This window comes from Aulonocara sp. 'chitande type north' Nkhata Bay, linkage group LG6 (genome assembly GCF_057382095.1).
Source record: "Aulonocara sp. 'chitande type north' Nkhata Bay isolate Kocher_YH1m ecotype deep benthic linkage group LG6, A_spYH_male_GT1.1, whole genome shotgun sequence".
NCBI classification, from domain to species: domain Eukaryota; kingdom Metazoa; phylum Chordata; class Actinopteri; order Cichliformes; family Cichlidae; genus Aulonocara; species Aulonocara sp. 'chitande type north' Nkhata Bay.
In genome coordinates, this window is record NC_141349.1 from 10338977 (window position 1) to 10364338 (window position 25362).

At 41.0% G+C, this 25362-nt stretch overlaps 3 protein-coding genes across 3 annotated transcripts; 1 reads left to right on the forward strand and 2 right to left on the reverse strand.

The window, feature by feature from the left end:
- Positions 1–1828: 1828 nt before the first annotated feature.
- On the reverse strand, positions 1829–5603 carry LOC147327260 (zinc finger MYM-type protein 1-like). The gene is made up of 3 exons (XM_086294886.1): positions 3648–5603; positions 3118–3223; positions 1829–2910 (listed from the first exon to the last, which is right to left on the reverse strand). Exons 1-3 carry the CDS (start codon positions 5174–5176, stop codon positions 2383–2385), a joined length of 2163 nt encoding a protein of 720 aa, XP_086151012.1. The 5' UTR covers positions 5177–5603; the 3' UTR covers positions 1829–2382.
- A 2465-nt stretch (positions 5604–8068) lies between these two features.
- On the forward strand, positions 8069–10348 carry LOC147327261 (uncharacterized). Its single transcript, XM_086294887.1, has 2 exons — positions 8069–8144; positions 8951–10348. The coding sequence occupies exons 1-2, from the start codon at positions 8084–8086 to the stop codon at positions 9847–9849; spliced, it is 960 nt and encodes a 319-aa protein (XP_086151013.1). The 5' UTR covers positions 8069–8083; the 3' UTR covers positions 9850–10348.
- A 13742-nt stretch (positions 10349–24090) lies between these two features.
- LOC147327262 (lysosomal alpha-mannosidase-like) lies at positions 24091–25090 on the reverse strand. The gene is made up of 3 exons (XM_086297378.1): positions 24974–25090; positions 24405–24537; positions 24091–24299 (listed from the first exon to the last, which is right to left on the reverse strand). The coding sequence occupies exons 1-3, from the start codon at positions 25088–25090 to the stop codon at positions 24091–24093; spliced, it is 459 nt and encodes a 152-aa protein (XP_086153504.1).
- Positions 25091–25362: the final 272 nt, after the last annotated feature.

A 25362-nucleotide genomic window follows, 5' to 3' on the forward strand; every position in this document is an offset into this window, starting at 1 on the left:
GGCTTTCACAGACCTCAACCAATCCTAAGGCTAATTAGCACGGCTAGAATTTTAAAAACATTTGTTAAATGTTGTCATTGCTAACATATACCTGTTTTAGAGCATGGTGAGTAGCGAGAATGCAAAGTTATTGTTACCTCTAAAAAGAAAAATGTGAAGATGTGATATTAGCATGAGCTATATAGTATCTCCAAAAGTTGATTCTGTTCATCTGGACTTTACGTTTTGTGGGAAAAACGTTTCGTCACTCATCCAATTGACTTCTTCAGTCTCAGCTGACTGCAGGTTTCCCCAATCTTATAAACAGTGCATGTATATGGTTACCTGCACCCTTGCAAAACTTTGCTAGACCCGTCCCTGCACAGTTACCAGCTGTCAGTAGAAAAGGATCCTGATGTTATTTGTCTCTTAGAAACAGTTCATAACTTCCCTTCAACTCATCCATGTCACCTAAAAGGTAAACCTGTTTCTCCATCACCTGTTCAGCTCTGATGATTCAGTAAGGACATCTCCTGGTTTCATCTTCACGTTTCCCTCTCACCACATATCCAAACCGATATCATGACCAGCAGCTGTTACAGCTGTGGCTCCAGCCAACATCAGCTGATACTAGAAAGCAATATTAAATAAATTCTAACAGCAGCTGATCAAGCTTTAACCTGCTGCTGTTGTTTAGAGCGACCACCGCTGTTTTCCTCTTTCTGGCTCGAAATGTGTGATAAACAAACAAGAGAGAAGCAGGCAGAGCTGTGTTCAGTTTAAGAGAGAGGTTTTTGATACCTGAGAAGGAGTGCAGCAGCTCCATGGTGTCTGTGGCACAAGCAAGGTAACCATCAAGCTCAACTGCACTTTGCAGCCTTCTGGAGATTGGTCTGGAGAAGAATTCATCTTCATCAGATGACTCTCTTTGCTGATCCTCACTCTCATGCTCTGTCGTTTCAAGATGTTGTTTGATGTATGTCAAGGCTGTAATTGCAAGTAGATAACACAATTTTGTTATTTACATTTCAGTGATTATTCCTGAACACAAATTTAAAAACGGCAAATTCTCAAAAAGGATTGTTTAGTATTCAGGACAGACCATCAATAACTTACAATGTATTAGGTGAAATACTCACTTAAGCATGTGTTCAAATGTAAAAATACACAAAAATGGGATCACATGAATCCTTACCAGCCTCTGTTACATCTGCTCTGTCAGTCCAGGAAGTCTTGAACTTGGGTAAGAGGACTGCAGCTGCAGCCAACTCTGGATCCTCCATCATCGCTCCAAAATGCTTTTGAAGGCCATTTTGCAGGGCTCTGATGAGTGGCACACATGTCTTGCTTGATGTCTCCAGCCTGCTAAGTTTGGACAGTAGTTGTTGGATTACTGGCAGAAGCCATCCCATAAAGGAAGTGGACTCAGACTGAAGAATGTTTGAAGCTTTCACCAGTGGCTTCATGGTGGTACAGTACTCCCTAAGGAATGCAACTTCTGCAGGACTCAACCTGTAAGACACAACAACAAAACCCACCATGACTATAATAGGGATCTTCTGATTTAATATTAAGAGTCTGCTCACGTTTTTAACCATCCATTAAGGAAAATTCACAAAATTTGCAACCATATTGGTAGGTGTCCAATTTTACTCACATTTTCACCTTGAACTCCTCACAAATGCTCCTGATGGCATTTTCCCCCTTCTCATCAATGATGCGTATTATCCTTTCAATGGCAAGGTAGGTTGAATTCCATTGTGTTGCATTGGGACGAATGATCTGTAGTTCACACTTGTCCTCTACCACTTCATTAGCCAAATGAGACCGGCCAGTTTTGTTCCAAATGGCCTGGCATTTTGCAAAGCTTGCACGGGAGAGCCTCTTGTAGGTTTCATTCATGCTCTCTGCTAGGGCAGCATCAGATGTTGCCACAAGGTTTAGCAGGTGACATGCACATCGCTGATGAGGCGGGAGTTGATACTCCAAACCAGAGTCTTCATCAAGAATTGCACTTGCCTCATGGTAGTCAATATGGTCAGTCAGGTCAATAGTTTCTGGGTCTGCTTCAGTGGCGGCTCCTGAAAAAAATCTCAGGGGGGGCAATTTTTATGATATCGACTAAAATGACCCATTTAATGAGTACATCAAACAACACAATTTTAATTTAAATTTAAAATGAACAACCATATTCTGGCCATTTGTATAGATTTGTAAAAATGAACAACCATATTCTGGCCATTTGTATAGATTTGTAAAAATGAACATGAACAGATTTTTTTTTTTTTTTTGAATGAATGAAAAATAACTATTGAAAACAACAACTGTAAACTGATTGGGGGGGTGGGCTAAAGAGAGAAAGAGAGAGGGATGGAGAAAGAGAGTAAATATGGTTAAGGGTTCTTATTTGTACAAGAACTTTGCTCGTCTGTCTTTCTGAGTGGCAAATTTCTCGATGACCCTGGTGTTGAAATCAGGAAGTTCTTGTGTGAGTTTTTTCTCTATGGACAGCATAGCCAGAGCGTTGAGCCGATCCTGAGCCATATTGTTTCTCAGGAAAGTTTTTATCCTCTTTAAAGTAGAGAAACACCTCTCCGATTCTGATGTTGTCATTGGTGTGGTGATGAGGATGTTAAGAAGACTTACAGTTTCGGTGAATGTGTCTTGAAGGTTGTTTTCCATCAGAACCTGATAGAGCGCCAGCGCACCACTACAACTCTGAAACTCCTCGTTGTCGTAGATCAGGGACAGTTCTGTTTTAAGTCTGGCTTTGTCCAATGAGGGATAGGCTTCCACTGTGGTTTGTAGTGCTGCATCTGGAAAATTTTTGCTGTGTTGTTGGAACAAGTCTCCTTGCAACAGAGTGGCGCTGACAAGGTGCTTGGTGAAAGAAAACCTCTCCTTGGCATGGCTCATAATGGTGTCGCACACCTATCCAATAATATATAATTGGTAAGAGTTAGATTCAGTGGTAAGACTTTGGCACATGTCTCATGTTAATCATTATTCTGAAAAAAAAAATCTGTCCATAACAAAACAAAACAGTCATGACCACTATATCAAATGACATCTGACAGCATCGTCATTAGATTTTATCTGATGATCCGATTTAAATCAGACCAAGCAGCTAGTGCTTACCACATGGTGTTGCCTGTCTTCCCCCAATGTTCTCCGTCTCTTTGTGGGTGGGTCTTGAACAGGTCCCCTGTACTCCTCATCCACAACCAGATTAGGAAGTGCCTCCCTGATCCAATACATAAGTTTCATTAATGGCTTCTGAAAACTGAATAGGGATATATTAACCAAACACAAACCAAACAAAGGTTGTGTTCTAATTACCGGGAATTACCGGATTTAATTAATAACCGGACCTGGTTTAATGGCTGGGGGAAAACCAGTGCAAGTAAATAAAGGCCCTGGCCATAATTTCAGGAAATAGCCTATGGTATAGGCTACATCAAATCATTACTGGGAATATACTTCATCAAATATACTTAATCAAATATTTTTCATAAAATTACTTCAAAGGCTGATATAAATCAAAATTATCTGAATTCCATTAAACATTTAAGTCACAGAACACAGAATATATGCAGAGAATTTGATAGAATCTATGCATAGATAATTAACATTTATTCTAGGTTACATATTTATGCTTTTATGCCTACCTGATAGCCTGCATGCGGCTGATGAATGTCTGGGTGATCCCTGCGATGGTGACAGAATCGATGTTTCTCTTCTGTAGGTGGTTATACAGCATGTCTACATGTGGCATTATCTTGTGAAACAAGGCCAGGAAAAAACAGAAAGCTTCGTCTTCCAGCATTCTCACGAAACCACCGGCATCTCTCTTTGTAGGGGCATCAAATCCTTCACTGTTACGGATGGTCTGAAAACACCTCACCAGATCGTCTTTATGTTCATACACTGTATTCACAGCACGACTGTTGAAGTTCCAACGGGTTGCCGATGCACTTGGAAGTCGGTGCGCCACCACCTCGTCAAGCACTGCAGTCCTCTTGCTCGATTTAGTAAAAAAAGAAGCGAATCCTGCTATGTCGGAAAAAAAGTGACTGATTTGAGGGATGTGGGAGGTTGCTTGTTGCATTACCAGGTTTAACTGATGGGCATAACAATGTACGTAGTGAGCGTTAGCATAAATGTCCTGTATCTTACGCTGCACTCCTCCAGTGGTACCCCTCATTACAGCGGCCCCATCGTAGGCCTGGGCGATCAACTTTCTCTCTTGTCCCTGGGGGAGGATGAAGCGCAGCCTCTCCGATAAGGCACTGGCTATTGCATCTGCACAAGCATTGGGTAGCTTGATGAATTCAAAAAAACGCTCTTGAATACGGTTTCGTTGGTCAATGTATCTTAGCACCATGACTAACTGACAGTGTGTAGAAATGTCAGTGGTTTCATCAGCTTGAATGGCTAAAAACTTCGCTGCCTTTACTTCTTCCACGATCCTTTCTCTCAGAACTGCCAACATGCAATCCAGGATCTCGTTCTGGACTGTTTTCGAGGTGCCTTTAAATACAGTAGCATTTTCAAGGTGTTGCCTCAAGTCGTGATCAATTGATGCCATCAAGTCGACTAAACCTCTAAAAATCCCTGGATTGTCTGAGGAATCACTTTCATCATGTCCCCGCATTGCTAGCTCAAAAGCACCACAAAACTTAATACAATCGATGATTTTAGATAAAATATGACGGTTTTTATCTACCTCTTCGTTGTGCCTTCTTAAAGCAATCCGATGTCCATCATCTAGCTGCGCCGCTATGCTAGTTTTCCCTAGCACAGCTAGCTTTACACTGTTGTCCATATGAACTCGTGAGCTTTCATGTTTCTTGATTCGTTCGGAGAGGTGCTTTAAGTCGGTTTGTCCAGATTGTGTCCACGTCAAATCACACTTGTCACTTTTGAACAGTATGCACGGGAAACAAAAAAGTGCATTAGCTGTTCCACAGCCTGTCAGCCACGACTTGCGCTGGAACCAACTCCGACAAAAAGTCCTGTTGTATGCTTTTGACTTCTCCTTCGTTGCCTGGGTTAGTTGAATTTCGGGCTTGTCAGGTCCCAACTCTTTAACTTGCAGTTTTTCTGCCATTGTCCTTCTGGCAAAAGGGTAGGTTAGAAGCGATCTAACCGAATTTGGGGGAGGCTGTGCCTCAACCGTTAACAATACCGCTGCCATCGTCTCTCTCTGACCTTATAGCTCACTTAGGCTACTGACTGAGGTAAAATTCTAGAACAGCAAATCTTCGCGCGTTTTCTGCAGGGGCGCAATTTTAAGCGCCCCCAAACCATTTAATTCAGCGACGCTGATAGGTCAAATATTTATTATTTTCCCCTGGCAACCATTTAATGATAGGCTATTTCGCTGCATATCAAGGGCGCTTTGACGAGCGCCCCAGAAGAAGAAAAACACCGTTTGTTGGTTGAACTTTAATGAGTCAGCTGGTGAAAATGTTAAAATACGCCTGGCTGTATATGGGCACACACATAGTAAAACTATCATTGATGAATTTTTTAAAAATATATATTTTTACTCCTCCACATTTGGGGGGGCGGAGCCCGAGCGCCCCCTATGGGCCAGCCGCCACTGGTCTGCTTCATCTTCAGCTTCATCTGCATCATTTTGTGCCCCAAACATGTGGAAGGCCTTGACAAAGTTGGATCCACTAACAGTTGTGGTTCTTACAACTTTGCCTCTAATCTTGTATTGGCAATGGATATCATCAAGCGCACCAGCAAGCATGTCAAATGTGTGAGACCCTCTCAATCTTTTGCATGCTGGTGCTGCAGATCTTCTTTCCAGGGACTCTTCCTCCAATGGCATGTGACTCCAAGGTAATTTTTCTGATGAGCTGACCAACAATCAGTAGTGGTAGCAACCAATTTGACTTTATCCAATGCTGCAACCAAAGTCATCTTCATGTGATCAGCAGCTTCACAGATTCTGGCACGGACAGTGGGTCTGGAGATGACTTTGGCTTGAGGTTGTAATGTGGTAACCAATTCTTTGAAAGATGGCTGTTCTACCACTGCAAATGGCTGTAGACCCTCACATATGAAATTGATGACAAGCATGTCAACAGTTGCTTGTGGAACATGTTTGTTTGCAGCTCTCAACATCAGGTCTGGTAACTTGACTTGTGTATTTGCTGAGAGCTTGTTTGGTGTGGCTGTGGTCTTTCGCTGACGAGATGTTGATGCCACAGTGATATTGTACTGCTCAATCTTCGATGGATGTTTCCTCTGTAGAGATAAATATTATCACGCGTCAGGTTCATACATTACTTCATAACATCACTGTGATTAACACTACAGGAAAACACATTTTTAAAACATCATTCAACTAGACATGAGCTAATCTTTGATTGTTTAGCATAGTATAAAAGAGTGGTGAATTTGGTCAAATCTTGCAGATATATTGCTGTATTTATTTACAAATGTAAACCAATTTTGAATGATCATTGCAAAAAACATGAATTTCTGTATACATTCCAAGTTCTGTAATCTGTATACTATTTATAAAAAGAGTATCGACCAATGTATCAGTATCTAAATTTTTAACTCCTTTTTATCAGTATCACCCTAAAGTTTTCAGTATTAGTCAGGTTCTAAAAATACTAAGAGAGCAAAATATGTGTATATAGCAAATGTAATTTAAGAAAAGGGATCACATACACAAAAATGCTGCCCATACAGCTAACAAATAAAAACAATCCACATTATGTTCTTTGAAAAATATATCATATCGGGAAACATATAACCCTACTGATTAAGAGCCACGTCACTATGATAGACCTATATCAGGCCAATGATCCTGATCAACTGATCCATCAATCGGGCTCTGGTACATGTCAGCTGAGAGCTGGAAGATTAATTTGAGATGCAGCTCAGCACTGTGTTCAAATTTTGTTTTTATTTTTTATATAGGCCAGCTGATTGTAGGCCTGTGTGTTTTAAATGACTACAAATTTAATTTATTGTAATGACGGTGGTTATCCAAATAATAAGCTAAAACATTCCTACGAATTTAGCTGTTCAGTGGTGACGCACGAATCCTACTTCCGGGTCTAAAGTAGTCTGCGTTTAATATGGCTTTTGTATTGTTAACATGTTTAATGTTATGTATTTTCTTCTATTTGATCTCAAAAAGCTCCTAAAACAGTCAGTGATCACTGTTGACCTCCCTCGGCTTTTATTACCGCTAATCATTTATTTAAGCTCAGTTTTTAAAACCTTAGTATGTAACTACAGCCCAGCCCATGCAGCAGTATATGAATGACTAACCTCGTATTGTGGATGGATTATCTCAGCATCCTGCCATGCGATTACATTTGTTCCTGATCACCGAGAACACTCACATTAACGTTTATGGAGTGGAAAAAAGTTAGCTTGTTTATATTATGCTAACATAGCTGTGTCGCTAGCGGTCACGTAGCACATCATTATATACCAGCTAGCCAAACTTCAGTAACCCTACAAACGTCACTGCTGTTTAGTTTTCTGTCTTCATTTATGCTGGAAGTGATAGCAGAGCTGTACGTTTGAATTTGTTTCCAAAACCCTGCAGTCAGGACATGCTATATTGTATTTAGATAGAAGCTAGCGAGCTAACGCCCTGCTAACTTCTAACTCTGTTAAATGTCATAAATTCCGTTTTCATGGATGCCTGGATGTTAAACTCAATTGTTACACCTGGTAGAGCAGAACGCTGATCATTTTATTAAAGATGAAAGACTTTAGACAGTTTTTCAACTCTCAGTAATGCCATAGTGATCGTTTGATATATGGACCTGCAGCGGAGTTTAGACCCAGACACGGCTAGTGAGGTCAGACTGAACAACTGGATAGTTCTATCACGTGCACGTGTACACGTTGACAACCGTAACCATGGCCGCCGAGGGTATATAAATGCTGCACAAGGTTCCAAACGTCTGTTTACACTTGCTCGTGGACTTGTTTCGACCTGCTCCAACCTCAGCCTGTGGAAAGCTAAGTTTTGCAAACTATTTCACTAAAAGCGGATATAACTTGAGAGCAGAACAAGTACTTCATCGTTTGTACTTGTTTTTGTTTTTCAAGTTTGAAGATGGCTCGCCGTGGACCCGGACTCCCCGACTGTCACCTGGACTTCGCTGCAGGTAAGTGTGAAAATTTCTTTAAATGTAAATTACTGTAATAATTTAACAAGTTCCAGTGTGAATATCAAGTTTTAACGTGATCAAATATGTGTATTCAAGATTGTTTCCCGTAAATTGTTTGTATGTTTAAAATTTTCCGGGAGAGGTGTAGAAATTATTAACGACTGGTGTATGAATATGAAAAAAAGGTGTTTCTTTGATTTGAAGGCTTCAAATTTGACACTTTTCTTTAAAATGAAATGGTTAAAAATAGCTTAATGGACTAAAATTTGTAAAATGCCAAAAAATCAGTTTCTGTGGTAACGGCATCTTCAAGATGTCACGGGTCAGAACACGCAGGCGTAAACACACAGATCCAGGTCCCCTCCTGACATCCTTTTCTTCTCCGGATCAAAGGCTTTATTGACATAAACTATATTTTTTCTCTGCTGCAAAACACAAAGATAAAAAAATACAAATAAAATAATATCAAAAGAATATGAAAACAGTAGTAATAATGGCATTAAGACCTATCTTCTGTTACGGTAATGCTTTTAACCTTATTAGATAGCAGAGAGAGATATTGTACACAGGGATATTTACACAGGGATAGCATGTTTACCACAGATTAGATGTATCTGTCCTCACGGCACATTTCTAAATATGTGGATTCTGAGTTAAGAGTTTCTGTTTGTTTGTTTGTTTGTTTGTTTGTTTGTTTTTGACTTGACCATCATTTTCAGACATACCTGCAGAGCTTTGTGTGTGCAATTCTTACTCTTGCCAAGGAGGTTGTGCTTTTATTTAAAAAAAAAAAAAAATATATATATATATATATATATATATATACGCTGGGTATCAGGACACTGATACCCAGCGTATCAGCGAAGGTGAGTATGGTGAGTATTTTATCCCTCTCTCACCCTCACCTTCTTCTCATGAAGCATCAGATGCAGATGACGGTGAACAGCAAGGTGAGTATGGTGAGTACCGCCCCTACTTACCTGTAGATGATGAAGAGGTGAGTGAACAGACTGACAGTTCATCTGACTGGAACGACTCAGAAGAGTGGGGGGATTGGCTTAGCGATGACTCTGGGTATGACACCATGGATGAGAGAGATGATTCCCCTCTCATTCGGGAGCACCCTCCAGAGCCGTTTTGGCACGATTGGCAACGTCCTATTGCTCCAGGTGCTGCCCCCATCGCCATGCCGCCTTTCGGCCAGGCCAATGCCCCACTCTTCCCTCGAGTTGTTGCCCCAGTTGGTGATCCGCCAGCTGCTCCTCCCCCAGCTGCTCCCTCTGCTCCTCCCCCAGCTGCTCCCTCTGCTGCTCCCTCAGCTGCTTCCTCTGCTGCTCCCTCAGCTGCTCCTTCCTCTTCTGCTCCCTCTGCTGCTCCTTCCTCTTCTGCTCCCTCTGCTGCTCCTTCCTCAGCTACTCCCTCTGCTGCTCCTTCCTCAGCTACTCCCTCTGCTGCTTCTTCCTCAGCTGCTCTCTCTGCTGCTTCTTCCTCAGCTGCTCCCTCTGCTGCTTCTTCCTCAGCTGATCTCTCTGCTGCTCTTTCCTCAGAAAAGAGAAGCAGAGAAGACATCTGCACCGAAGAGGTAAGTGCAAAGAGGTGCAAGGTGAGTGACCAGTTTGATGCCCCTTCAACATCCTCAGGTAGTTTTGGAGTCAGATGTTTCTGGGAGAGGCTTTTTAACCTTTCCCTTGATGACAGTGACTCTGATTAGTTTATGTTAGAATGTGTTTTTAAACTTTGCCTTTGTGTTTTTACAGATATAAGAACATCTGACTTGCACATGTGAAATGTATTGTTTTTTTCTTGAATAATATATGTTTTTCCCAAGCCCTAATTCACCATGCAGGACAAAGGTAAGTCTGTACTTAATCTCAACACAAATAAGTAGAAAAGGTTTAAAAATGATGCAGTGAACTGACTGTAGTCTCTTGTTTTTACATAAGGTATAGCCTGTGGCTAAGAATTCAACACTTCAGACACTCAATGTCCAAGATGGAGCAAACACCCCACCCAGAAGACAGCCTTACCCCGACCAACCCGATGAGAAGGATGGATGACCAAGTGAAAAACGGGAGAGTGGTGCTGTGTTCCAACTATGTAAGTTATCACCTCACATTGACAACAAACTGTATTGAAGACAAAATTCTTCCAATAGTTGGTATAAATCATCATCCTATGTCAGCAGCACTGTAGGTTTAGCTTTATTTATATTTTTCATGTGTATACGTTGGGTCGACAGACGGACAACGTGGACTGGTCACGGAGATGGGACACGATGGAGGTGATCCGGCTGTCGAAGGACCAAGAAATGTCGGGGGAAAACTCTGTAAAAAACCCAGGAGAAATAAAGACACAATGAGACAAAGTTACTTTCTTTATCAAACGTGTACACGGGTGAGCTGCTAAGAACAACTCACACCATGCACAGTGGCTTGGTAATTTTTATAGGCACAGAGCACAGAGACAGTGAGAACAGGATAACAAATAATAAACAGATAAAATAAAACAACTCCATATATGGTGCTAGTCTCGTCAGCAGAGAGCTAGGGAAGATAAAACAATCTAAAACAATATGTCCCAGAAACAAGATGTGTTTGCTGGGAAAGTCTAAAAAGATAATTCTAAACTAATCTAACCATAGGCAGAGGGCAGACAAAAGGCATCTTTGTACATTTAAAAGAAGGTAAAGAAACATAGAATCATTTTTCCTGTAACATTCCCTCCTGTTTTAACTTATTTTAAATGTATACAACAATTGTCTGTGAAGGTTATTTATTAAGTATCTTAAGCAATTTTTTAATTTTCAAAATGTCAGCATAGCAGAAATGGAAGTCATTTGGTCTAAAGAATAAAACAAAAGAAAATAATAAAAAGAAAAACATAGTAAATGAAAATCATAGTAAATGAAATAACAAGTGGAATAAACAAGAAAAAATAATAAAACTAAAACTACAAAAAATAAAGGATAAAAACTAAAATGAAAACTTTGTATTTAAAAATGATGAAAACCTAATATGTAAAATGAAAACTTCAAAAAATACAAGGATGAGAACTTCAAAAAATAAAAGGATGAAAACTTTATATTTAAAATGAAAAACTTTATGTTTAAAACTGAAAACTTCAAAAAATAAAAGGATGAAAACCTGCATAACCTACTAATGTTTTAATCAGTGCGTGATCACTTGACAAGTCATTTTTAATCACCACGTCATTCATTAGCAGTTATTACAAGTTCTCCTCTAACAGAATTGCAACGGGATGCTGGTCTTCTTCAGGCACGGCAACATAAGCAGTCATTGTAGTTGTTATCATCTTTGAAATCATTACTCTTAGGCATGGCAACACACACAACACTAATATGAGCAGTGCTATCATGATGAGACCTAGAAGGAAAAATGGCTTTGCTACAGCAGCCAGCCATGAACCACTGAACAGCCAGTCCAGCCAGCCTTGTGCTGTAGCTGCTCCAGGTGTGTGGTCAGTGACATATTTTTGCAGAGCGGTCAAATTCTGCAAAGCTTCATAAATGTCCCCTCCAGTTTCGTATCCATCAGGGATAAAAGTGCAACATGTTTCCCCGATCAGCTTGCAAACTCCTCCTTGTGATGCGGTTAGCAGGTCTAGTGTCAGTCTGTTCTGCAGCACCATCGTTCTGATGGCCTGCTGTTCTCCTGCTAAGGCGGTTCCCAGGGTCCTAGTCAAGTTGATGTGTCGTAGCAGAGCATATCGGTTGATTTCCACGTGATCCCGCACCTCGGCAACTCCAATGCCGGGGATCAAGCTCTGTAAGAATTTCACTCCTCCTCAGATGCGAAACTCTGGTTCCTTTACTGCTTGGTGCCGTCCGTGCACATCCTGTCTGGTAATGAGTCTTTGTTTGTAGTATCATTCGGTAGCTGTAGTTGGAGCGACAGTTGAGGCTCATCAGTGTCGCGTTACTGGCACAGGTTTCGTTGAGTGAACAGTCCATACACTTCCTCTCGTTCCTCGGTGGGCAGAAAGTGTATATGTATTTGCATAGCAGTCAGTTTTATTATTCAAGTAAGCTGTAGTGTTCATAAACTGCCACCAGAAATTAGTGGCATAGCCATGGGGAAACTTGGTGTACTTTCCTTTGTCATACAGTGTCTGCCTTTTCTTCATATAGCGTGACTTATTGTCCCTCACGGAAGCAAAGGTGAGGAGCCCGGCCATGGTCAGGGCCGCTGCAGTTGTTAAGAGCCACCACCTCATGACGACGGGACACACCCTCCTGTCGCGAGTAGACCCCCCGGCCAGGAAAGCTGACCCCTCCACCGGGCGAGATCACAACAAGTGGGCAAGCCTGCCGTCAGCTGTGTTTAGATGGCTTCACTGACTCGCCTGCAGTGACTCTGATGGATCCAGGATGGTCGTTCCGCAATTTTGCAAGCGGTCGGTGTAGTGAGGAGGACTTGGTATGGCCCCTCCCACCTGGGTGTGCTCCAGTTTTTCCTTTGGAGCACCTTGATCAGAACCCAGTCACCGGGCTGTGATCTGCAAGACACTTGATAGACATCATTACATTCTTCGTCATTTACAATCATCTCTTTATTTTCCTACAACTTAGACATACATTTTGCTACTGAAATTATATCTGCCTTTTTCACTGGGTAGATTTCTGGCCACTTTGAGAATACATCTATAACCACTAGGGTGTATTTTTACCCTTGGCATTCATTTAGCTCAATAAAGTCCATATGGATTGTGTGGTCTCAGGTTTCCCTGAGCATTATATTTTTGACACGTCATGCACGTTCTGACAAATTGTTTTGCTGAGGTTTCAAAATTTACAGTGTAGAATTTACAGTGTAGAAATGAGAGTTGACAATACTGGTCAGTCCCCCCGTTGACAAATGCGTACAGCCATGAGTCACTAATGCCGCCATTTTGTGGAGGAAATTTGGCAACACTGGCTTGCCATAACACATCATTAAGTCGTTTGTCAGAACTGCACCGTGTTTTAGCCATTTTGCCTGCTCTGCTGTGCTTGCTGCTTTTGTTCATTTTTCAACACATCCAGTGGAATCTGATGTGTGTTTACTGCCATCAATGTGATGTTTGTCTTTTGTGCCGCCTATTTTGCTGCTCTGTCAGCAAAATTGTTGCCTGTAGTAATGAAAGAGTCAGTAGGCGTTGTAAGAGGTTGGCATGCTGGTTTGCCAGTTGGTGTAATCATTCCTCTGTTATGCCAAATTTTTTGCAAAATGATGCACAGCAGAGAAAACATGCTGGCTGTCTGTATGTATGTTTATTAGTTTGTCTTTGTGTATTTAGCTTTCGCGTATCACAGCTATCAGCTCAGCGCTCTGTGCAGGACATGAAGAAGAAAGGGGTTTTGCTTCTATTATTTTACTATCTGTGGTTACTGCGTAACCTACACAGTTTCGGCCTGTGCTGTAAGGTCAAATGCTGTTCTCCTAGCTTCCACACTTGCTGATCATAAGGTGGATCTGGGCCTGGAGTTTGTTTAAATCTCAGAATGTTGTGATACTCGGTCGGTTTCTGGCACTCAGGTGTAATACCAGAAAAGAATGGCATGACTGCTATCTTAAGTTTTGTCAGAGCGTCTCTACCTAGCAAATTTACTGGACACGACGGGTCATATATGCATTTAATAAAGCACCTGCGGCCACTTGCTGTGTGTACTAGTTCTAAAAGGGCAGTTAATTGTTGTACAGTTGTGTGGCCTGAAGCTGACTTTACAACTAATTTGTCCTCTACTCCTACAGTCTCGTGGGAAGTGACCTTCCTCTCCACGGTACTAGCAGGCGTTGTCTCTATGTTATCTGCTGTTTCTGCATGGCTGTCTGCAGCCTTGGTGTTTGTGACTTTGCTCTCCTCTCTGTTCCTGATAGCCACCTGCGGATTAGTGTTTTAGTCTATTGTCAACAGTCAGCCTTATTTTGAAGTTACAGAAAGCTTCTTCTTTTTTGTTTGTCTTGGTTTGGGAGAATAGATGCAACACTACATTTTCACTTAAGGCAGTTTTGAATAATTTCTAGTTTTTCAAACAATTCATGGATCTCACACATTTCAAACTTTCAAGTTAGGGTTGTTTCCCATTTATACACACATATATATATATATATATATATATATATATATATATATATATATTTAACTTTGCATTGCTCACAGCTCATAGCTCACAGCTCTAAACCTAGGCATTTTTCAATCATATGCCTAATCACTATGTGTCACTGTGATTCTCAAGTATTGTCACAAGTTCGTTTAAATTCGTTTCCAAAACCAACAAAATAATCAAACAAAAACAAAAAACATAAACGTGTCAGGACACAAAAGAAAAAGAAAAATGCTGCCACCCGAACAAGGCAGAAGTCTGCATATGTTGGCTTTTAATAGCATGCAGCTTGTAACATGGTAGACTAATGTGCCTGTGTTAATTCAGCTCCATATTATTGTGTGAAGTTGCACTGGGTTGGGAGTGGTTTTGTGGTTGTCACATTTTTGGTGAGCCAATGGCTGGAATGGGGTTGGACTAATTAGAGGCAGGTGTACTTGATTGCACTGATACACTGGTCTACATATAGCCCACACTACAAACACTGCTGTGTTGTTTTGTCTCTCTGTGCAGTCCAGGGCCTATTATATGCCACAGCCTAAAGGCAGCAGAGTTCCAGAGGCTTGAGTGACCACTGACTATATGCTTGCAGGGTGGTGGGTCTCCAAGGACAACTTCTAACCCTGTTAAAGGCAACATGTGGGGTGCAACTTGGCCGTGTGGCATAGCTGGCTCTGGCCTTGGGACTGTGTGTTTTTATACAATTCATAAGTGGGACACTGGACTGTTTTATCTTTTATCTCTTGATATATTTTTTGTCAATAAATTATCTTTTAGAATTTTATTGACTGACATCTTTTTGCCCACGACTGAGACGGTTGGTCAGACCTAGAGTCTTTCTTTGGGTGCGTTACAGCAGCTTCTGCTCTAAAAGAAACAAATAAATAAAAAGAAAAGAAAATGTGTAACATGCTCATCAGCTTAGCAGTGTCTACATATTTAATTCAGCTTCTCAATCCTGTAGTTGTAGCTGTTGTCTACAGGGTTTTGCTTATTGGTTGTTATTATAGGTGTGCTCTATCTCAGCAATGTGTCATTCTAGGATGATAGGTTTCAAGCTGGTCAAGTGCCTCTATGCACTTCATTAGTTTAGTTATTCTCTGTATTGTCTTCATCTCACATGTCATTACACTGAGTTTCAGCAAACCTTAAGCTTGATGCAGACTACTGCTTAACAATTATCCACCTCACATCATAACCGATTAAGGTGCCTCTTCATATTAATATTATGTCATTGTTAATATTATCCTCTTTGTCTTATATGACAGCAATAGCATATTATAATATTTTATTAGTGTGTACCATTATACTACTACTGAGCCAATTTGTTAGTTAGGATCATCTTATTCAGCAAACAGATAATTTAGAATTCATCCAATCTGCGGTCACATTTGTTCTCTCTGTTGCATGGCGGACCAGGCAGTTCTATTATAATATATTATTTATATTTTATTTTGTATCCATCAAGGGCTTCAGATGACCTGCAGAATCATCCTTTTCCCAAGGTGGAGACAGTTACCTTTTCACACACTGTCCTTGGCTGAACAATGACACAGCCTTAATATACTTTATTTATGTTATTAAAATATTTTCGTGTGAAGTATTTGCTTTATATTCATTTTATACATTGTGGGCATGGTCATCATGCCAACTGTGTTTCATTGTTAATATCACTTTACAGGTTGTTATCCTTGCTATTATTAATTTCAAATACTCTAAAGATAATTTCTACTGTAATTTTCCCTTCATCTTTATTTCGTACTTTTTATATTTCTATCTACTCAGTGGGGTCTGTTTTCAACCCTTTTAAACTACTACAAAACTACTGTGATCTCTAGTTTTCACTTAATAAGGGATTATTATGTTCTTCCTGATATGGGTGTTGCTGCAGATGCGGCTGCAGGAGTGAGTGATGGTTTACTAAAAGGATTGTGGGAACCGCACAGTGTCTCGTCTTTTGGTTTTACTAAACTGGCAGTTGAGTTCTATTCTTCTGACTGTTTATATTTTGTTTTCTTAAATCTCTCAGTTTACAGACACTGTTTTTGTCCGGCGTCTGGACTTTTCTTTTCTCACCACTGCTCGTCAGCAGGAGTGAGTTTTAATTTCACTTGCTTGATTACCCATCTTATTTATGTATTTACTTATTTTTGTTTAAGTAATATATACACGATACAGCTGCTATCACCTTCGCTGGTATTAGAGACGAGAGTGGTTGCTCACACGCCCTTCTACTTTCGGACTATTTCCAAAAGCGGTGTGAACTTTACGAGACGGAACTCGACCGTTCTCTCAACTCACCAGCACGTCAGTGAATAGCAGTAAAAGAAAAACACAGTAGGAGCAGCTCAGTCTCTTATTGGACCGTGAAAATTCAGCTTGCTCCGTTAATTAAAACAATACACACACACACACATTCACATTCACACTTATTCGCGCGATCATAAGGGGAGCTGCCAGTCTTTCTGTAGACGAGCTACTTATTCCCTTGACCCAGCTGGGGGAGCTACCCAGAGCTCCAAACCTAACCCACAGAAGTGGGGAGCTTCCAGTCGACGAGCTCCAAGCTACCAGCCGACGAGCTACTTTAAACCCACAGAGGTGGGGAGCTTCCAGTCGCGACGAGCTACTTTCGCTATTTTAAATTCCCTGAATTTAAAATACGCTTTTACGCAAGATTGTGTCAGTGTGTCTGTATCTACCTGGTCGGTGTCGCCGGGTCTGGTCCACCTCGATCGGGCCCCACCACCGTGGGTCGCTTTCTAGAACGTTGGCCAAGACTCGAATTTAACGCCCTTGGTCTTTGGCCACACACCTAGTGTGTGGGCTGTCGACAGACGGACAACGTGGACTGGTCACGGAGATGGGACACGATGGAGGTGATCCGGCTGTCGAAGGACCAAGAAATGTCGGGGGAAAACTCTGTAAAAAACCCAGGAGAAATAAAGACACAATGAGACAAAGTTACTTTCTTTATCAAACGTGTACACGGGTGAGCTGCTAAGAACAACTCACACCATGCACAGTGGCTTGGTAATTTTTATAGGCACAGAGCACAGAGACAGTGAGAACAGGATAACAAATAATAAACAGATAAAATAAAACAACTCCATATATGGTGCTAGTCTCGTCAGCAGAGAGCTAGGGAAGATAAAACAATCTAAAACAATATGTCCCAGAAACAAGATGTGTTTGCTGGGAAAGTCTAAAAAGATAATTCTAAACTAATCTAACCATAGGCAGAGGGCAGACAAAAGGCATCTTTGTACATTTAAAAGAAGGTAAAGAAACATAGAATCATTTTTCCTGTAACAGGTTTAAAATTGCTTTTTAACAACATACTGCAGCTACCAACAATGAAAATGCTGTTTTGTGTTAAAATGACATCTTTCTTGTGTTATTACTTTGCAGGGCAGCTGAGAGTGGACAGAGCTGCACAGAGGACCAAAGATCCACTCTCAGCACTTCATACCTGACTGGCCACAGCACCAACCCTCCTCACCCTGGGTGAGGAGGGTCCTGACCCCGCCTGCACAGAGGGAGTTGTGAACATGCACTTCTGTGTCGGTGGGTTTAGGATCCACCTCACACTCACACTGATGAAGACTGTCACTGGAAGATGTCTCCATTGCATCAGCAGGACGTAAGCATTTGTAAAATATTACAGTTTGTGATGTTTTGTACATATTTTTATTGCATCATTTAAAACTATGAGATATAAAATAAACCAATTTTCATAAAATTTTCTGTGTATTTAGTGGTTTTCTTAATAGGTTATTTGGAACATCATTGCAACCTGTCAGCTTTTTATTGAGGATTTAGAAAGTTGCTGGTGGCCCGAGTGTGTAGAGTGGGGTGTTGTTTTTGTCACATGGTGAAAGTGACCTCATGGGGAGCAAAGAGAACAACTGAACAATTTGGGGATTCACAGACTTTCGTAATCGCTAAAAACAATTAATAAAAATTGTTCTGTGTGAACTAAAAGCTCAAATATAAACCATCCTGACACACTGACACAAATGATCTGCTGTTTATAAGCAGGACAGTGTTTTCATGAGCCTGGATGAAGCTAATTTGCATGAGTTTAACCTCCTGGTCAAAAACTTGCATGACTCTGATATCACTCCAACTTTCTTCTGTTTATTTATTCATTTTTGCTAATTGTAGTAGATTAATATGTTCACCAACTGATTGTTGGCCTGAATGTTTGAATGTTTGCAGTTTCAGGTCCTACTGATCAGTTTTAAGTATTGTAGAAAGTGAGCAGCAATTGAATCAAGTCCTGGGATGAAATGGGACAAAAGGGTAATGTGACAGCCACATTAGTTCCCTTCCCTCGTTTAACAATGTGTAAGCAGACTGCTTTAACCTGCAATTTACTGCATGTTGTTAGGCTGCATGGTACAACCACAGTCTGCTAACCACCCGTGGTGATCGAAGGTTTTGAGGTCTTGCTTGAGCTACTGATGAAGTTTTATCAAAGCTTGTTAAGTTTCCCAACCACATTTTATCCTGATGGTCCAAGGCTTAAATCTTTATGCTCACAGACGTACTTCTGTAATTAATCAGTGACCGATTTATTACTTTAAGTTACAGTGTGAGGGGCATTAATGAACATAAATCAGATTTAACTGGATTATGTGTTTAGGTCAAGAGACACAGACCTTCATCTTTAAGAGGCTCTTCTTGAATATCTAATCACGATGTTTGCCATGCAAGTACACTGGGCGGTTGTTTTTAACAGAATCATTTGATGATTCTGATGAAATGAAGTATTGTTTCAATGAGCTGTGGCACCATTCTTGCTTTAGCAGTGAAAGGAGTCAGGTAGGGCTCCATCAGGAAGAGGGCCCCAGAGGTCCTATCCCCCCCGCCCACTTCCCTGGGGCTTGAACATCAGTGGATTTCCACTTAAGCAAAGCCTCATCAAGTTCCTGCAAACAGCACCACACACACACTATCATGTACAGAGTGTGGATGCTGTGTCTAAGACCACGATCATTGTGTTCCCACCATCTGGTGCAAGCTTCATCTGTCTCACTGTGTTCTCCTAAAGGCCAAGACAGCAGGACAGTGAACTCAATCTCACTTATAGGTGCCAGAAATCAGAGGATGTGAGATTAATGGTGGTAATCAGGTTATGCATTTGTTGTCTTCTCAGCAGGTGGGAAACATCTCTCTTTATTTGTTTATGTACATGTGTATCAGAAATCTATTTTCCTGTACAGCTCAGGTTTACGGCACAATGTTTATCTAATCTAATGAAGATCAGTGAAAATACTGACATTAGTGACGTTAACCCTTGACTAAGAGTTTCTTAGTCAATTGTTAATGGGAAACACATTTCCACACCACCATCTTCTAAGCTGTGATGCTACATGTGCAGCAGCAAACGTCCAATTAGTACCGATCAGAAGGTTGGAGGTTCGATCGCAGCCTGATCTGATCTGTATCTCAAAGTATCCTTGGACACGATACTGAACCCCAAACTGCTCTTTCACGTGTCCATCAGAGTATGAATGTTAGATAGAAAGAACTTAGGTACAGAAAAGTGCTTGTATGAATGGGTGAATGAGGTGTATAAAGTACTTTGAGTGCTTAAGTAGAAAAGTGCTATTTAAGAACAAGGATGTGCAAGAATTTGCTAGACACGCTCTTCTTTTTCCAAAACTAAAAATGTTATTTCAAATTTGGCAGCCTGTGTGTCAAAGAGACTGAAGAGTAACTAAAGGGCAAAGTCCAGGAATACAGCCAAACTCAGGAGATCAGTTAGGAGCATAACTGAGCAAAGGTGATTCAAAAAAATGGAGAGAAACTCTGCCATGCAGTGCCATGCTGAGCAGACTGGTTTACAGCCACAAGAGAGACTCAGTGTTCACAGATCATAAAATCTTCAGGGAGCAAAGCTCTCAGAGAAGCTATAATGCAATCCACAGATAGAATACAGTCAATAAACTCCAAGTGAAATGTTAAACAGTGCATGGATAGCTTTTTGTTCAGCTTTTTCTTCGTATCCTTTTTCCCCCTTTCTAAAGTCTCTTCAGAGGCTTTGCAATTTGTCAAACAGCAGCTGGTAAAAAGGCTTTTGCAGTGAGGCAGGGAGCCTGTTCAAACCAGATTATGCTTGATTTGATGACTGCAGAGAACTTGGGGCTGACAGCTCCGATTCGGATCGGTTCTCCCTTGAAAAGGCATTAGTGTGTTCTGTCATGGCAGGATTTCTGTTCAATGTGCAGGTAGATTGAAATCAAAGGGCACCAAAGACACCCAAACCTGAGGGATCATTACGTGACACCCAAAGCATCTGAGCAGTCTTATTCCTTCATCTGTACCAAATTACTCAGATTCACAGACGTCGTGCACAGCAGACCTGCAATACAACGATGAATAACAGGAGTTACGCCTGCGTTTGACAGGTCAAAATGTCACAGGGAGCAGTTCAGTTAAGTTTCATTCCCCTCCAGAAATCACTTCATGCATGATTATCAGGAACCTTTGAGTAATGACAGCACTTAAGTGAGTGTTTCCTTACCATATTCCACTTTGTCACCAAGTTTTAGGATGAGAATGTTTTTTTTCTACTTCTATTTTTTTTATATCGTTGTTATTATTTCTGTTGTAATTTGTGTTTGTTTTTTGTTTGTTTGTTCAGTTTTTCAGCCTTGTTGCATTTTTTTCTATTTCCGTTGTGTTTTATTCAACTTCTGTTACATTTTGCAGGATTTTGCAGCTTTTTCTATTGACGGGTGTTTTCTTCAGGGACTCCATATTATTATCTTTAAAACTGCATTTGAAACTTAATGCGGAGTTTTTACTTTCTGCAGTTGAAGTTATCTAAAGAAACTGTGTGTGGGTGCAGCTGAAAAAACGTCTTTTGGCAAATAACACAGAAATTCTGAAATCCTCTACTGCTTATATCAAACAGAATAAAAGAAACCAAAGCTAAACTCTAAAAGATTATTTATTTCAGCTTGTTTACAGTTATCCACACCTCACAGCTTTTTATGGGTTGATAGTTTTCCTGATCCAATCTGCATACTCAGGATCACAGAGGTCCATGAAGGCAGCCGGTGCTCTGCATACAAAGTCCGGATCTCCCACAAAAGAAGAGACCCCATAAATCCTGCCATTATGAACCACTCCTCCACCAGAGTCTCCCTGCAAGACAGAAATACAGTTTCCCAGGTTTATAAAATCTTTCTGTATTTTGAATGTTTAATAAATGCAGCTGTGAGCTGAGGGATCATGCAAACTCACTCGACATATATCTTTCCCAGGACTTTGTCCACAGAACCAGTGCTGATAGCTCTTGACTCGGTGGACCTCGGGGAATTTTTTCAGTAAAATATCATTGAGCTCTGTACAGCTGACAACCTCAGTCTCTGCACAGTGAAGAGAGGGTGATTCACCAGGTTCTAGAAAAAAGGGACAATTAGTTCAGCTTAAAGCACTTTTTTAAAAAATGATGCAGATTTGTATTTTATGCAGAAATGCAGCAGAAAGAAATAAAATGGTCTGAGCTCACAGGAAAAGCTTGTTTTTACTTTGAACACATTAGAAATGAAGCAAAATACAATTTCAGTACAAATATCTGCAACATCTCTTTACTAATAAAGTAACAGTTTGGATGGTTTGTTTTCTTTTTTCTTAATACAACAAATTTGTTAAAAATCATCTTACTTCTTTTCTCATTAGCTAGTCCAGTGGTGGCACCATAACCTGCGACCTCAACTCTGGAATGACACAAGAAGTGTTTGGACACTTTTCTCTCCTTTTTTTGTCAGTTACATACAAATACATATATTGATTGTTTTGCACGTTAACTTTGAAATGTTGCCCTGAGGCCTGTACTATGAAGCAGGATCTCATCTCTCCAGGTAACTTCAGAGTTCTATATGAAGGATTTTGACTTCTTACCAGAGAAAATTGTAAGAGTAACCCTGACCTGCTGTTATATTAGTTATGTCCTTTATAGAGTTTTAGTCACCACTTTATCATCACGCACCACACCTGGCTAGCATGCTTGCACTGTGCTTGCTCAGCGCATTGGGACACCATTCAAGCTCACTGCAGCACATGCTACTTCCTGTTTTAAAGGGCTTTGTAGCAGCCCTTGTTACATGTGTGGGCACGGAGCATGAAGCAGAAAGCACAGCTTAAAAGAGAAGTTGATATACCCGGCGGCGTGACACTGACTGGTGTTTTACACCCTTTTTGGCTCCTACCTCAAAGCACACTGTGCGCTGTCGATCTTACGTGCTGCACAGTAATGTTTAATATTTAGTATTTACAGTTATATTCCCATATATCATTGTGATGTTGTTTATTCTATTGCTCTCGTTTTCTTCTGCTTGTTTTCTTTTTTCATTCTCAGCAGGTGAAATTAAAAAAGTATCTATTGTTAGCTAGTTTATTGTTTATTGTTTATTTATTGTGTCATTCTTTCTCCCTGTCCTATCCCCCAGTCATGTCTGTCCCGTCTTTAAAAAACAAAAATAAAATAAATACATAATTATAATAAAGGTCAATCAAATGGACCAATATGGCAAGGCCATGATGATCCACTTGGTAAAGTAAATCCACTTGGCATCTTTCTTGGCCTTCAGACAACAATTCTGATTGCTAAAGATCCAAACCGGACAACAAAAAAACAAACAAAAACAAAACAAAACATTTCTATGAAAAAAAACAAAACAAAAACACAGAAAACCGTACATTTGCACTCAATGCTTGAACTTAACACTGCTACTGTATTTGTTTTTGTCCCTGTTAGCCTTTATGAGCAGTGGCTCAGGAGGCACAGACCATCTCCACGTGTTGAGCCAATATTTTATGTATATTTACTTAGGTGATTATCTTTTCATATACAGATATAGTGTTTTAATGGGGTATTTATTTTAATGAATATAATCATACATAAAAATGTGAGCAATATCATTTATATAGATCTGTTTTAGTGCTGTGATTCCCCACAGCATGCCCCAACAGAGATCCCAATACCTCTGAGTGTTTTCAATCTGAATGAAAATAAGTAAGCAGCGGCAGGGGAGGCCACCGGTGTTCATGAAATCAAGCTTCATGAATTCAGCAGAGGCTTGTTTAGGATTTTAGATTTCTCGTTAATTCAGGAAGAGAGAACAAAAGCTCTCCTATTATTCTCTTTGTGGCTGTTATTAAATTCTGGCGACGATGCAGTGATATTGTTACAGCCCTACTCTTTACATCTGACTTTATTTTTTCTCATTAGGAGTTTTCCTGTTGAAACATTTTTGGCTGTTGTCATCGTCTGTGTGCATTGTCTGTGTTTCCAGGCCAGAAACCGTAGCGGACAGGTGGGCTACGTCCCGGAGAAATACCTGCAGCTGCCCTCCTCCAACAGCCTGCTGAGCATGCTGCAGTCGCTGGCCGCGCTGGACGCCCGATCCCATTCCTCCAGCAACTCCACCGAACCTGAAACCGAACTCCCAACCGGCTCCGTCACCTCACACTATTCAAAGCACATTTATATGATGGCTAAAGTGGTGAATGTGGATTATTAAAGGAGGACATTGCATTACACTATTTGTAGATGTCTTTATTATTGTGATCATGACAGGTTCATAAAATAAAACCAGACAGGTTGAGAAAAAAATTATGGGGACCTGCATGAAGATATGCTGACATTACTTGAAACAAGAGGTTCCTACTGAAATTGTACATGTCATGTTAGCTAGTCACAGCTGTATATGGGCTGGGATAAAAAGCACAGCATCCCTTCTGCTTCCTCTTTTTCTAAATCAGAAAGCGTTGTTTGATGTCTTTTGATTTAACATGAGCATTTTTTTCGTAGTGTTAGTTAAACATGCGGTGTTAAGAACACCACGTGACTGATAAATCAGTGTCTCTGTGCGCCAGTGTGGAGTTGTGTCCAACCTGACTGTTGGCGATGACGAGGAAGCGTCCCACCACATCATCAACATTATAGTCTTCAAGATCAGGATCGTCTCTGATAGGTGGGTCACTGCAGAGCTGGTCCCAGCAGAAGCCCTCAGGAGGGTTGTAGCCATTAGGAAGGATCCCTGTTGGTTAACGGGGGCAAGCGGTTAAAAAATAATGTGACACCGTCCTGTTGCTGAGTCCAGAAGTCATTAACATAAAGGGATGAAGAAAGAAACTTTGCATACCAGTAAAGAGGTCAGCCATTGGAGGAGTAAGGCTGTCGGAGGCTCTCCATAGAAGCTCCTGCTCCTTATTCCTCATCCTGCGAGCCCGGTCTTGATAGTCTAGACGACCAAAGAAGAAGCCATCGAATCCCATCTGCAGCAAAAGACAGACAGTTAATGGTTAAAGGAAAGTCAAATGGAAAGCCAGTGAACTAAAGTGTGCCTTCATGTAATAATGCAGCATTCTGGAAATAAGCCCATTCGATTCATTGCAGAGCAGCAAATCTGATAATGACGATACAGCCAAAAATTTGTAATGAGAAAACGGAGAGTCTTTCTCGACGTGAGTGCTACCTTCTAACTCTAATTAGCCTCAACTCTCATCTTTAACTGATAAATTCTCCCATTTTAAGTCTCACTAGAAATCAGGCCTTCCTTAAGGTGACCAGTTATGCTCATCCTTCTATTCTGCCCTATACTGCTGATATTAAACATGGCCAACGTTTGAAAGTGTGACAGTGAATGAGCTGAGCAATTCTGAAGTGTGACTCATGCAAAACTCGAAGAATAAACATAAAGAGCTATGCTACCTGTGCAAACATGGAGGCGTGTTCCCGGGCGTGGCCAAAGGGGTCGATGTGCCAGGCAACGCGGGGACGGCCACAGGCTCCAAAAGTCTCATTAAGGAACCTCAGACCAATCGTCATCTGGTCAATGACGGCACTGTAGTGTGTGGCAGCCTCGTCGCTCATACACCAACCACCATTCACAAATTCCAGACGGCCTGCGGGAGGAGCAGCTTTTGGTAAGGATGCACTGAAACACTTAACGCAGCTGTATAGTACTGAATGGGTATTTACCTTCATTAACCAGCTGTTTGACTGTCTGCTGCATGCTGGAGCTCTGACTCTTCCACCAGCGGTAGAAAAAGGCCGTCTCCACATAGATGAACCTCCTATCTGGATTCTTCCACAACTGA